At 48.5% G+C, this 13,288-nt stretch overlaps 1 protein-coding gene across 15 annotated transcripts in view; it reads right to left on the minus strand.

The window, feature by feature from the left end:
• The window catches only part of PPFIBP1 (PPFIA binding protein 1), a 78,576-nt gene that overhangs the window by 36,787 nt on the left and 28,501 nt on the right, over positions 1-13,288 (minus strand). For all 15 annotated transcript variants that reach the window (XM_039379951.1, XM_039379966.1, XM_039379961.1 and 12 more), the window contains one exon: positions 12,677-12,882. In XM_039379951.1, the coding sequence (XP_039235885.1) occupies positions 12,677-12,882 (206 nt within the window). The remainder of the gene's footprint in view (positions 1-12,676; positions 12,883-13,288) is intronic.

Raw genomic sequence — 13,288 nt, forward strand, 5'->3', positions numbered from 1 at the left:
ACATCAAAGCCCGGCAAGGAACTCTTCCAATCCGCATCCCGACGCAGCAAGGCAGGGAGGTGCAGAGCAGTGTAAACCTGACCTGGGAGCAAGGACAGCCCCACGCAGGTGGCACCACCCTCGCTCCTTGTCAGCATCATCCCCTCCTCTGCTCCTCCCGGCCCCGCGGAAACCATCCGACCCCGAAGAGCAATTCCCATCCCTCCACCTGACTACAAAGTAAATAGAAGGGAGCTTTCTTTTCTTGATGGGCTATTAATTGTAAAAAGCTGGAAGGACACATGTAATTAATTCACTTCTAGGCACCAAGAAAAAAATGGAAGGAAAAGGTTGACTCAGCTGTCCCAGGTCTCAAGAGTGGCTTGGTCTCAAGTTTATGTCATACTTAAGAATGACATAAAATGCAACAATAACAACCAACCTCTGTCCTCAGTTTCAAGTTTCAACTGACCCAGTAACAGCAGCAGCATAAAAAGTCCTTAATATATTTTATCACAGAGCCCAACTTGGGGAGTCCTGTGATCATCTCAAAAAAACACAGCTTTTATAATTGGAAAGAAATATTTAAAACTACCACTGAGAGATAAAAATCTCAAAAGTATGAATACTGAGTAACCCAGAATAAATCAGCAGAGCAGAAGAGGAGCAGAAGCTGTGCTTTTTAAGCCACACTGATGCATTTTGGATTGGGAATGGTGATTTTTGACAGCTCTGCCATCAGGGCTGCATGGGTTGTTCTTACTGCTGATGAACTCATCCATGATGCATGAAGATGCCACGCCACAATGTGCTATAAATGAGCCTGTATCATCTTCCAGGGTTAAAAAACACACCAGTCTGGATGAAGAACAAGAAGCAGGGTCCTGTGTTTCAAGAACTTTGAGAGGTACATCTCTCACAGACAGAAAGTATTGCTGGCAGGGAATTTATGATGACAGGCTGAGACAGTATCACAAGACTCCTTTCATACTGCAAACTTGAGGAGGGATCTCAGGTATTTGGTGGTAAACACCCATGTGCCACACATTACCATAGGACCTTTTGATAGCTAAACCCAACAGAAGCAGAAGCTGAACCATATGACTGTACTGTACACCCACGCTAAGAGAATCAAACAACACACTTTGGTTTGAAGATGAGACTTTTCCATGAATAAGAAATATGAGATGATTTCTGGCTAACCAAACCGCTTCCTCCACTGGGGAACCACCCTGCTGCCCAAATAGGTCAACATACCTCAGTAAGATTACAAGCCATGTTTATCCACAAGGAAAATTTCTCTCTAAAAGCTAATATTCCCTGCTATTAACTCTCACTACTCCCAGTCACCGCCTGGAAGAACCAATTTGTTGAAAAAATGTCCAAATCTGAGGCTGGTCTGTGAGACAGCAGCAACACTCTGGATTGCACAAGCCACTCTGGATCCCACAGCTTAAATTAATCTTCTGATGAGCTGAATATGTTCTATGGTTGGACTTGGTGATCATCTCAGAGGCCTTTTCCAACCTTAATGATTCCATGATTCTACATAATTCAGTAAACCTTTGGAGGCCATAAAGTTTGTTTTGCTTGACAGTTAACTTCAGAAATTTGCTTCTTGAGTGAAAAGAATTAATAAAATATGTATTATTATATATATATATATATATAAATTCAGAAAGTCACTTCCAAAGCTAACACCACAGTTGCACTTGCTGTGGGTTTGAGAAGAAGTGTTATCCTGGCTCGTTCATCCCAGGGGCACATCCTTTAAAGAGGGAGAGGCACTCAACAGGACCCATATACACAAGTTCAGATCAGGAGCTTGGGGAAAATGGCTCTGAGACGTAGGAAGAGAATGTTCACCCACTCCTTTCCTTCACTCTTTTTAACAAGACACAGTTGGTTTCTTCTTTCTGGGAAGGCTGTTGCATAAGATGTATTTTTTTAAAAAAATTAAAAAACAAAAAACCCAAAACACTTTCAAGAAAAGTAATAACCAGCAAGAAAACTGTCTCTTGTTTCAACTGAAGAAAAACTGGAGCAACATTCCTGACTGGGACCAAGATTTCTGAGAATTACCTTCCAAGAGACAGATCTATCAACTTCCAGCTGGACACAACAGGGCTGCAAAATGTGGAGTTTCATTTAAAATGGTCTTGCTGGTGGTGATGATGTTACAGATCCTGCTGTCTGTGTTCAAGCCAGAGGCTCCATTTTCCCAGAGTACAGCACACACTTTACTCAAGCACACACTGGAATACACTAAATATTTCTGCTGAACAAGAGAATTCTGAAAAATCTCCAGAACTCTGCAACAGTTATGGCCTGGCTATGGATTACAGTTCTGGTCCCCAGGAAAAGCAGAGTGTCTGAGCTTAGAAAAGGCCTCAGCCCCTTTCCAGACTTGGAACAAATGTCCTTGTTTGTAATTTTTTCCCTGACACTCACGTGACCTCCATGTGCACATGGAGATGTGAGCAGGGTTTCAGCAGCCCAGAGGTCAGTTTTGAGCTGGAATGACAGGTTATGGTTAAACTGCCTCACTTGAGCAGCAGAGAGTTGCATGTACAACTTTTCTGAGCTCCCCGTGGGCACTAGCCCATGGATTCTCTTGAAAGAGCTCTGCCAGATGCCAAGGCACTGTCTGTGTGCTCTGGTGTCATGTGGCCACCTGGCACACGCCAGTTAGAGAAAAATAAATCAGCATGAGGCATTTTAACTCATTGGCCCTTTTTGAAGGGGCACAGACTTCCCTGATACATTGAGAGGAGCACAAAGGAAGCAGTTCAGGGACACAGGGCAGCCTATCCTGGCATGGCAGAACTGAGTGCTCTGCCCCATTTTACAGAAGCAACTTTGGGAGACTGCTGTCATCTCCTTTTCCCAACTCAGGCACCAGCGGTTTCCCTGTAGGGCCAGGAGAGGATTTTTCTCTTGTGACACAGTGTTTGGAAGCAGCAAACGCTATTTTTGTTTTCCCCTGAGACACAAGAGGCTTGTTTACAGCTTGGGATGGGATGTCACACACCAGTTCCAGCAGCTTGGAACAGCCCAGTGGAGGATTAAATGAGTTTCAAACAAAGGAAATGTCTTCCCTTCTCGGTAAGGATGGGCATAGTTGCAAAAAACCTTCCTGCAAATCATTCACAGAATCACAGAATATGATTCTGAGTTGTAGGGGACCTGCAAGGATCATCAAGTCCAACTCCTGGCCCTGCACAGGACACCCCAAGAGTCACACCATGTGCCTGAGAGTGGTGTCCAAACGCTCCTTGAGCTCTGGCAGCCTTGGTGCTGTGCTCACTGCCCTGGGGAGCTTGTTCAGTGCCCAACCACCCTCTGGGGAAAGAACCTTTTCCTAATATCAATCTAAACACCTTCCTGCTGAGACAGGGACTGGCAACACTGGTGACACCTGCAAATCCTGTGGTTGTAGCAAAGTATAAGTAGAACGCTTAGTCTTTCCTCCCAGGGGCTTTGAGGATGCCAGAGAATACAGGGGAATAATTTGAGGTAGACTGAGGAATAACTGAGGCATTGATGGAATTTTCTGCAATCTCTGGTACTCACAACCCCTGCACATCTTCCTCAGTGGTCAAGACACACTAAACTGAACGGCATAACAGAGCCCTTCCCCTCCCACTCAGCCCATGGATGCAATAAAAATCCATCACTGTCTCATTGCCACATGGTGATTCCACATCACACGGGTCTGAAGGACCTCATTCCAGATCCCAACAGCCAGGCATCCCTAACTCACACATTTGCCATCACAAGAGGTCACACCTTATTAATCTCAGCAGGCACTGCAGCCTCCAGCCACGTTGCTGGGCCCCTTTACCCCAAAGTGGATCGGCATCACCGATCGTGGACTACAGATTACTCTGAACACCATGGAAAAATGTTCGCCTTCCAAGACTGTTTATTTGGCTTTTTTTTGATTTATAAAGGCCATACTTGCATGCAACCTGTTATGTCCCTCAGTTTCTGCTCCACACAGACTAGTTACAGCAATGTTCACTGCTGTTCGTTAGGCAGGAAGGAAATGCTGATGTTGGCAGGAACTCTGTGTGTTTTAAAGATCTGACTCTAATGTCACTCCCGTCTCCTCCTCCTGATCTCAGTGTTGGCTGCCACACTTTGACAGTGGAGGCGAGGTCCAAATCCCACTGGAGACAGTGGGAAAGCTCCCACATGCTTCATTAAATTTCAGGCATTTTCAAAGGAGTAGTTCAAAGCAAAGGGAAAAAAAAAAAAAAACCAGAAAAAGAAGGCTCTCCCCTCAAACCTTTCTGCAAGAAACGAGTCCCAGGCCCCCATCTGTCCCCATGTGCTGGTTTAAAAGTTAACCAGCAGGGGAAATGAACTCAACTCAAAGGAGAGATTATAAGTCAGAATAACAATTTACTAAAATAATACAGTAAGTACAAGCATACAAACAAACAATTGGTCTTAACCCACAAAACCCAAATGTATAACCCAGTACCCTGGGGCATGAACAACGTGGTGTTCCTTGGGCCCCGCTTGAGTCCAAAGTAAAGGGAGAGGGGAAGAACCTGCTGGTGGGAGAGCTGTTGCAGTCTGGTCAAAAGTGGTGATTGCAGTGAGATGCTGGGGGAAAGCTGTTGCAGTCTGGTCAAAGTGGTGATTGCAGTCCAGTATAAGGGTGGTGATCCAAGTCTGTTTGAGAGCGATGAGCTGCAGTCTTCCTCTGGATCCCACAGAGTGGTTTAAAATGTTCCAAGACTCCAAGATTATATATCCTGCAGTTCAGGCAGGAATGCCCAGCACTTCCCTCAGGGTGGGGAGTTCCACAAAGGGTGTGAGGACAAGAGCATCCTCCTATCTCACAGGCCTCTTAACACCTAGTTTATAGCCTGAGGAGTCAGGCTCTATGGGCAGATGGTGTAAATGGTTCATTGATAACAGTTTCTGGGAAATGGCATGGAAGGCTATAGAATACACAGTTTTGGGTTACACCCATACCCTGATGAACTGGTCTCAGTTGTCCTAACTAGGACATTATCCACCCCTTATTCTATGCCATCCATGTCATGCCCAAATTAACCCCCTTTAAAAAAACTATATCCCTTTAAAGCTATATACATCTATATATATATACATATATATACAATGAAACATTACAGACCATTCTCACTCAGAATTAGGTTCCCTTGTGGTACACAACGTGTCTCCCCATCTTTTTGCATTACCCACCAGGTGGAACCAGGTCCTTGAGCAAAAACAATCCCTCGGATGGGTTTGCCTTTGCTTGAGGTGGGACTAATCCATACAGTCTTCCCTAACATTCCTCTCATATGTACCACGGGGACTTTATCTCCATCTACAGTATGCAAAAGTTCTGATTGGGCAGGGCCAGCTCGATTGATGGAGCCTCGGGTGTTGACCAACCAGGTGGCCTTTGCTAAATGCAGCTCCCAGTGTTTGAGAGTCTCCCCACACAGTGCCTTCAGGGTGGTTTTCAGCAGTCCGTTGCACCGCTCAACTTTTCCAGCAGCTGGTGCATGGTAGGGGATATGATACACCCACTCAATGCCGTGCTCTTTGGCCCAGGTGTCTACGAGGCCATTCTTGAAATGGGTCCCATTATCAGACTCAATTCTCTCTGGGGTGCCGTGTCGCCACAGGACTTGTTTTTCAAGGCCCAGGATGGTATTCCGGGCAGTGGCATGAGGCACGGGGTATGTCTCCAACCATCCAGTACTTCCTTCTACCATGGTCAGTACATAGTGCTTGCCTTGGCGGGTTTTGGGGAGCGTGATGTAGTCAACTTGCCAGGCTTCCCCATACCTGTACTTTGACCACCGTCCACCATACCATAGAGGCTTCACCCGCTTGGCCTGCTTGATGGCAGCACACGTCTCGCAGTCGTGGATGACCTGTGAGACAATGTCCTTGGTTAAGTCCACCCCTCGGTCACGAGCCCATCTGTATGTTGCATCTCTCCCCTGGTGACCGGAGGCGTCATGGGCCCATCGAGCCAGAAATAATTCTCCTTTGTGCTGCCAATCCAGATCTACCTGAGAGACTTTAATCCTGGCGGCTCGGTCCGCCTGCTCGTTGTTACGATGCTCCTCATTAGCCCGTTTCTTGCCTACATGAGCGTCTACGTGACGGACCTTCACACTCAGCTTCTCTACCCGGCCAGCGATGTCCTGCCACATCTCCGCCGCCCAGATGGGTTTCCCTTGGCGCTGCCAGTTGGCCTTTTTCCATCGCTCCAGCCATCCCCACAGAGCATTGGCCACCATCCATGAGTCAGTGTAGAGATAGAGTCTTGGCCACTTCTCTCGTTCAGCTATATCCAAAGCCAACTGAACGGCTTTAAGCTCTGCAAACTGACTTGACCCACCTTGTCCTTCGGTCGCTTCTGCAACTCGCCGTGTGGGACTCCATACAGCTGCCTTCCATTTTCGGTTTGTCCCTACAATGCGGCAGGAGCCATCCGTGAAGAGCACATATCGCCTTTCATCTGCTGGTAGCTTGTCATATGGTGGGGCCTCCTCAGCCCGTGTCACCTTCTCCTCCTCTTCTTCAGAGGATAGTCCGAAACTCTCACCTTCGGGCCAATTGGTGATAATTTCCAGAATCCCAGGGCGATTAGGGTTCCCTATCCGGGTTCGCTGCGTGATCAGAGCGATCCACTTACTCCACGTGGCATCGGTGGCGTGATGTGTGGAAGGAACTCTTCCCTTGAACATCCAGCCCAGCACTGGTAGTCGGGGTGCCAGGAGGAGCTGCGCTTCGGTGCCGATTACTTCTGAGGCAGCTCGAACTCCTTCATAGGCAGCCAGGATCTCTTTCTCAGTTGGTGTATAGCTGGCTTCAGATCCTTTGTATCCCCGACTCCAGAATCCCAGCGGTCGTCCTCGGGTCTCCCCAGGCACTTTCTGCCAGAGGCTCCAAGAAGGGCCATTCTCCCCGGCTGCGGTGTAGAGCACGTTCTTCACGTCCTGTCCTGTCCTTACTGGCCCAAGGGCTACCGCATGGGCAATCTCCTGTTTAATTTGTTCAAAGGCTTGTTGTTGTTCGGGGCCCCACTGGAAATCATTTTTCTTCCGTGTCACAAGGTAGAGAGGGCTTACAATCTGACTATACTCGGGGATATGCATCCTCCAAAAGCCCACAGCGCCTAGGAAAGCCTGTGTTTCCTTCTTGCTGGTTGGTGGGGACATGGCTGCTATTTTGTTAATCACCTCCATGGGAATTAGGCGGCGTCCATCTTGCCACTTCACTCCTAGGAACTGAATTTCCTGAGCAGGTCCCTTGACCTTACTCCGTTTAATGGCAAAACCGGCTCTTAGGAGAATCTGGATTATCTTCTCTCCTTTCTCGAAGACTTCGCCCGCCGTGTTCCCCCATACAATGATGTCATCAATGTACTGTAGGTGCTCTGGAGCCTCACCCTTTTCCAGTGCAGTCTGGATCAGTCCATGGCAAATGCTGGGACTGTGTTTCCACCCCTGAGGCAGTCGATTCCAGGTGTACTGCACACCTCTCCAAGTGAAAGCAAATTGTGGCCTGCACTCCGCTGCCAAAGGAATGGAGAAAAAGGCATTGGCAATGTCAATGGTGGCATACCACTTGGATTCCTTGGACTCCAGCTCGTACTGGAGCTCCAGCATGTCCGGCACAGCAGCACTCAGGGGTGGTGTGACTTCATTGAGTCCACGGTAATCCACCGTCAGCCTCCACTCTCCGCTGGACTTACGCACTGGCCATATAGGGCTATTAAAGGGTGAGCGAGTCTTGCTGACCACCCCCTGGGTCTCCAGTTCACGGATCATCTTATGTATAGGGGTCACAGAGTCTCGGTCGGTGCGGTATTGCCGACGGTGCACTGTTGCTGTGGCTATCGGTACCAATTGTTCTTCAACCTTCAGCAGTCCCACAGCAGAGGGGTCCTCTGAGAGACCAGGCAAGGTGTTCAACTGTCTAATTTCCTCCGTCTCCACAGCAGCTATGCCAAAAGCCCAACGAAGTCCTTTTGGGTCTTTGAAATACCCACTCCTCAGGTAATCTATGCCAAGGATGCACGGGGCCTCTGGGCCAGTCACGATGGGGTGTCTGTGCCATTCCTTCCCAGTCAGGCTCACTTCAGCTTCCAGTACAGTCAGCTGTTGGGATCCCCCTGTCACCCCAGAAATGGAGATGGATTCTGCCCCTACGTATCTTGATGGCATTAAAGTACATTGTGCGCCGGTGTCCACTAAGGCCTTATACCTTTGTGGCTCTGATGTGCCAGGCCACCGAATCCACACTGTCCAATAGACTCGATTGTCCCTCTCCTCTACCTGGCTAGAGGCAGGGCACCCCTAGTCCTGGTCATGGTACTCATTGTGCTCTTCTTGTGGGTATGACCTGGAGGTCCCTTCAAGAGGATCAGACGTATCATCATTCCTGTATCGTCTGGAGTCTTGCCCACGAGAGACTGGAGCAGCGTTTACCCTTGAAGAGTTCTTTATGGTATTTGTTCCTCTTTTCAGTTCACGTACCCGGGCTGCTAAGGAAGGGGTGGGTTTCCCATCCCACTTCCTCATATCTTCTCCGTGCTCACGGAGGTAAAACCATAGATCGCCACGTGGAGTGTACCTTCTCTCCTTAGCTGGGGGACGCTGGCTCCTAATAGCAGAGACTCTTGTTTGTCCTGGTGAGATATGGAAGATCCCTTCCTTAATTTCCTCTCTTAGCTTCTGGTGTCCCTCTTCAATTTTCTCTTCCAGGCTTCTGACGTGTTCAGCCAGTTTGGTTTCCACAGATGAGACGTGGGCTCGTAATGGGGCGGTGACAGTGTCTTCATACATCCTGAGTTTACTAACCAATGCTCCCACCTTGTCCTCTCCCTCCCTCCATTGCAGCGTTGCTAAGTAGCGGGAATACATTTCTGGCCCGAGTCGTGCAAACTTTAACCACATCTGGGAGGTGCACTGTACGCCATCTGGACTTTTAGGGAATCTTTCGTCCTCTGAAAAGATTATCTCCAGTACAGCTAACTCCCTTAAGCACCGGATACCTTGTTCCATCGTGTTCCACTGTCCTTGCTGTACGTGGAGGTCCTCCTTGCAAAGGTATCTCTCCCTCACACTGCACAACAGTCGCCGCCAGAGGCTGAGAGTTTCCTGCCTCCTTCCAATCCCCTGATCAATGACTACATCTCGAGACAGGGACCCCAGCTGTCTGGCTTCACTCCCATCTAGGATTGTATCGTTAGCTGCGGCATCCCAGATTCGGAGCAGCCAGGTCAGAATGGACTCGTTCGCCTGTCGTGTGAACTCTCTCCGGAGCTCGCGTAGCTCACCCAGGGATAGGGACCGAGTGATTATTTCTGGCTCTGTCTCCTCCAGTGGATGTGAAGGTCCTGCCTCTCCGTCATCATTTGCTATACGGACTGATTTAGTCTTTGATTTCCTTTTCTGGACAGGGGCGACTGCTATTGGTTTTGGTTGTTCTTCTGGCTCCTCGATGGTTTGTGTGGACACGGTGCCGGTTGGTTTATTTCTTTCTCCCTCTGACTCAGCTGTGGTTTGGGTGGACGTGGTGCCTGCGGATTTGGTCCTTCTCTCCTCCCCCTGACAGTGCTGTACCATGTCAAGTAGTGTCCGGTAGGCAGTGGCCAGGGCCCAGCAGGTTGCTGTGAGCTGGCCATCTCTGGAGCTGCCAGAGCATTTTTCCTTCACCAGTCTTATCATGCTAACAGGATCCTGCAGTTGTTCAGGGGTGAATTTCCAGATCATTGGAGGAGAAAACTTCTCCAAATACTGGCTGATGTCCTCCCATTTCCCATGCCACTCAGCATTATCTGCTCCCAGGGCAGGTGTCCAGACAACCTCCCTAGAAGGCCCTGTTCTGACCCTAAACATGGTGTACACAGTACAGAGCAGACAGAGCAACACTAACAATAACATTATACTGTCCTTAACATCAAAAGGGAACTCAATATTTTCAAAAACTGTTGTAGCAGGTCTGAAGGGGAAGAAGGAGGTGAGAGGCTGGAAACAACCATCCCTCCCTGTTCCCCCAAAGGGCTGGGTACGATTTTTAATGAAGCCCCAGAGGTAGCAACCCAAACCAGGACAGGCAAACAGGACTGAATACACATTTACAATGAAACTCATTGCTTCTGATGTTAGAATGACATAAACATAATATACTAATAAAGCAATTTGGATCCCTCTCCCTGGTCTTAAAGAGAGCATCAAAACAGGCAAATAATGCCCCATCTGTGGAAATATGAACAGGCTCAAATACAACATCCATGTGAATGCATCAAACAACATGGTGATCAGGGAGTTTCTATATCCAAATAGACAAATGCTTAAAGTGAAATTGTGATTCTGACTTCTCTCTCTCTGCCCCACGTTGGGCGGCCAAAAATGTGCTGGTTTAAAAGTTAACCAGCAGGGGAAATGAACTCAACTCAAAGGAGAGATTATAAGTCAGAATAACAATTTACTAAAATAATACAGTAAGTACAAGCATACAAACAAACAATTGGTCTTAACCCACAAAACCCAAATGTATAACCCAGTACCCTGGGGCATGAACAACGTGGTGTTCCTTGGGCCCCGCTTGAGTCCAAAGTAAAGGGAGAGGGGAAGAACCTGCTGGTGGGAGAGCAGTTGCAGTCTAGTCAAAAGTGGTGATTGCAGTGAGATGCCGGGGGAAAAGCCGTTGCAGTCTGGTCAAAAGTGGTGATTGGAGTCCAGTATAGGGTGGTGACCCAAGTCTGTTTGAGAGCGATGAGCTGCAGTCCTTCTCTGGATCCCACAGAGTGGTTCCAAATGTTCCAAGACTCCAAGATTATATATCCTGCAGTTCAGGCAGAAATGCTCAGCACTTCCCTCAGGGCGGGGAGTTCCACAAAGGGTGTGAGGACAGGAGCATCCTCCTATCTCACAGGCCTCTTAACACCTAGTTTATAGCCTGAGGAGTCAGGCTCTATGGGCAGAGGGTGTAAATGGTTCATTGATAACAGTTTCTGGGAAATGGCATGGAAGGCTATAGAATACACAGTTTTGGGTTACACCCATACCCTGATGAACTGGTCTCAGTTGTCCTAACTAGGACACCCCACATTGCTGTGCTCAGCCCCCATGACAGCAGATGGCATGAAGGGTCACCCAGCACCAGCCACAGCACACAGAGTCCTGCACCCTGCAGTCCTCTGAGCACTGAAATAAATCCATTTGTGGAGACAAAAAACACCTTCTGCAAGGTCAGTTGTAGCTCCAGGGTGACTGAATCCTTTCTAGGGGGTGTGATGCCCATCCTGGGAAGGGACCAGGAGATAGTGGCTGTCTGGCTGTCTGTCCCAACAGTGGCAACGCACAGGGTGCACACAACACGGAGCCACCACAGTCCTGCATCACACCCAGCTCTCACCAGATCTGCACCCCAACTTCTTGAGTTCCAGTGCTGGAGCTTCCCCAAAACCTCCACACACCTGGACCACCACGACACAACCCTTGCCACAGACTACAAACACAAGGACTCCTCCTTGGCCCTGCTCGGAAGTCACAAGTCAAAGGACACCTGGAGGCAAAACCACAGCTCCTTCAAAAATGATGCTGTTTAAGTCACCTTTTGGTAAGTACACAATTTTATTTCCCAGGGTAGTGTTCAGGTAACCTACACTTGAATAATCTTTGATTTTTTGGGAAAACCAAGTTGTGGGGAAAGAACTGCCTTGTCAGTTATATTTCTGTGTATTTTTAAAGTAAGGTGACAAAAACTGGCTGATTCACAAACACAGAAAATATAAATATGGTTTGGTTTAAACCATATTAAACCAAATTAAAGGGATGCTGAGCTTATACCACTCGATTCTGTGTGAATCAGGTAAGGAAGCTCAATAATAACACCAGTTCCTGTAGAAAACATGTTGCCAAAAATGCTTTTTAGTGAAAAGTATTCATGGAATATGCCGAGTTGGAAGGGACCCACAAGGATCATCAAGTCCAACTCCTGGCCCTGCACAGGACCATCCCCAAGACTCACACCATGTGCCTGAGAGTATCACGCAAACACACCTTGAGCTCTGTCAGCCTTAGTGCTGTGCCCACTGCCCTGAGGAGCCTGGTCAGTGCCCAACCACCCTCTGGGGGAAGAACCTTTTCCTAATATCCAACTTAAACCTTCCCTGACACAACTCCAGGCCATTCCCTGGGTCCTATCCCTGGTCCCCACAGAGCAGAGCTCAGTCCCTGCCCCTCCTCTTCCCCTCCCAAGGAAGCTGTAACTGCAGTGAGGTCTCCCCTCAGTCTCCTCTTCTCCAGCTGAACACACCAAGTGCCCTCAGTGTCCTCACATGGCTTCCCCTCAAGGCCCTTCCCCATCTTGGTTGCCCTCCTTTGAAAGAAACTTTTTCCCTCCACCTAAGCATCTGATTCTTATAAAAATGTCTTTCCCCAGCCCTCTGACATGAAACAGCAGTGACCAAATATTTTTTGCTCCCTCTGTTTTCCCATCAAAGAAAGCAGAGCCCAACCCATCGCAACAGGTATTTGAGCACCAGCTTTTCCAAGGCGCCACAGCAGCACCTCCAACCCAAAATCTCTTCCCTTTGGTTGCCCAAAACTTACTCCAAACTTTTTTAATACCTGCATAAAGCAGAGCCAGTCTAGCTAAGACACAAAATGAGCCTGTTAGGGGGTAGGACAAGGTGAGACTGTACCATCTGACTTTGGAGCCACTCGATCAGAGCCTCCGCTGTGGAGTCTGGGATCTGGCAGCGCAGTCCTTCTCTCTCATCCGCTTCCATCATCTCCAGCAATCCCCGCAAATCCTCCACCAGGTGCAGCGCCCGCAGACCCCCCATAAAGGGGGAGGTGGGGGACTGGCAGTCGAAGATGCCGTTGGAATATTCCAGAGCCTTGGAACCTGGAAGGAGCAAAACCACATGGTGTCAACACCAGGAAAGCGGGAAGGACGCTGGGAAATGGCAGTGGTTGTTCCTGGCAGGAGTTTATTCCAGCCAAACTCAGCGCTGGGGCTGGATTCTGCCCACACATTTGTGAAAGCTCCAGCAGGAAGGAGGTGGGCTGATCCACAAGGGCTGGGAACGCCACAACCGTGCCCGTGGGTTCAAGGCTCCCCAGGATGTATCGAAAACAAAAGGTATGCTGGGGAGAACACACTCCCTAAGTCACCCTGTAGAGATTGAATGATCCCAGGCAGGCAGTGATGGTGTCCAGAGGAAACCATGCCCTGCATTTTTCATGTAGGAATATATTATGCTGCTATAAGGAATTTCAATTTTTTAAAAGAATAAAGGAAAATACAAAGA

This window comes from Pipra filicauda, unplaced genomic scaffold (genome assembly GCF_003945595.2).
Source record: "Pipra filicauda isolate LSUMZ 115617 unplaced genomic scaffold, ASM394559v2 scaffold181_size1560634_pilon, whole genome shotgun sequence".
Lineage (NCBI taxonomy): Eukaryota > Metazoa > Chordata > Aves > Passeriformes > Pipridae > Pipra > Pipra filicauda.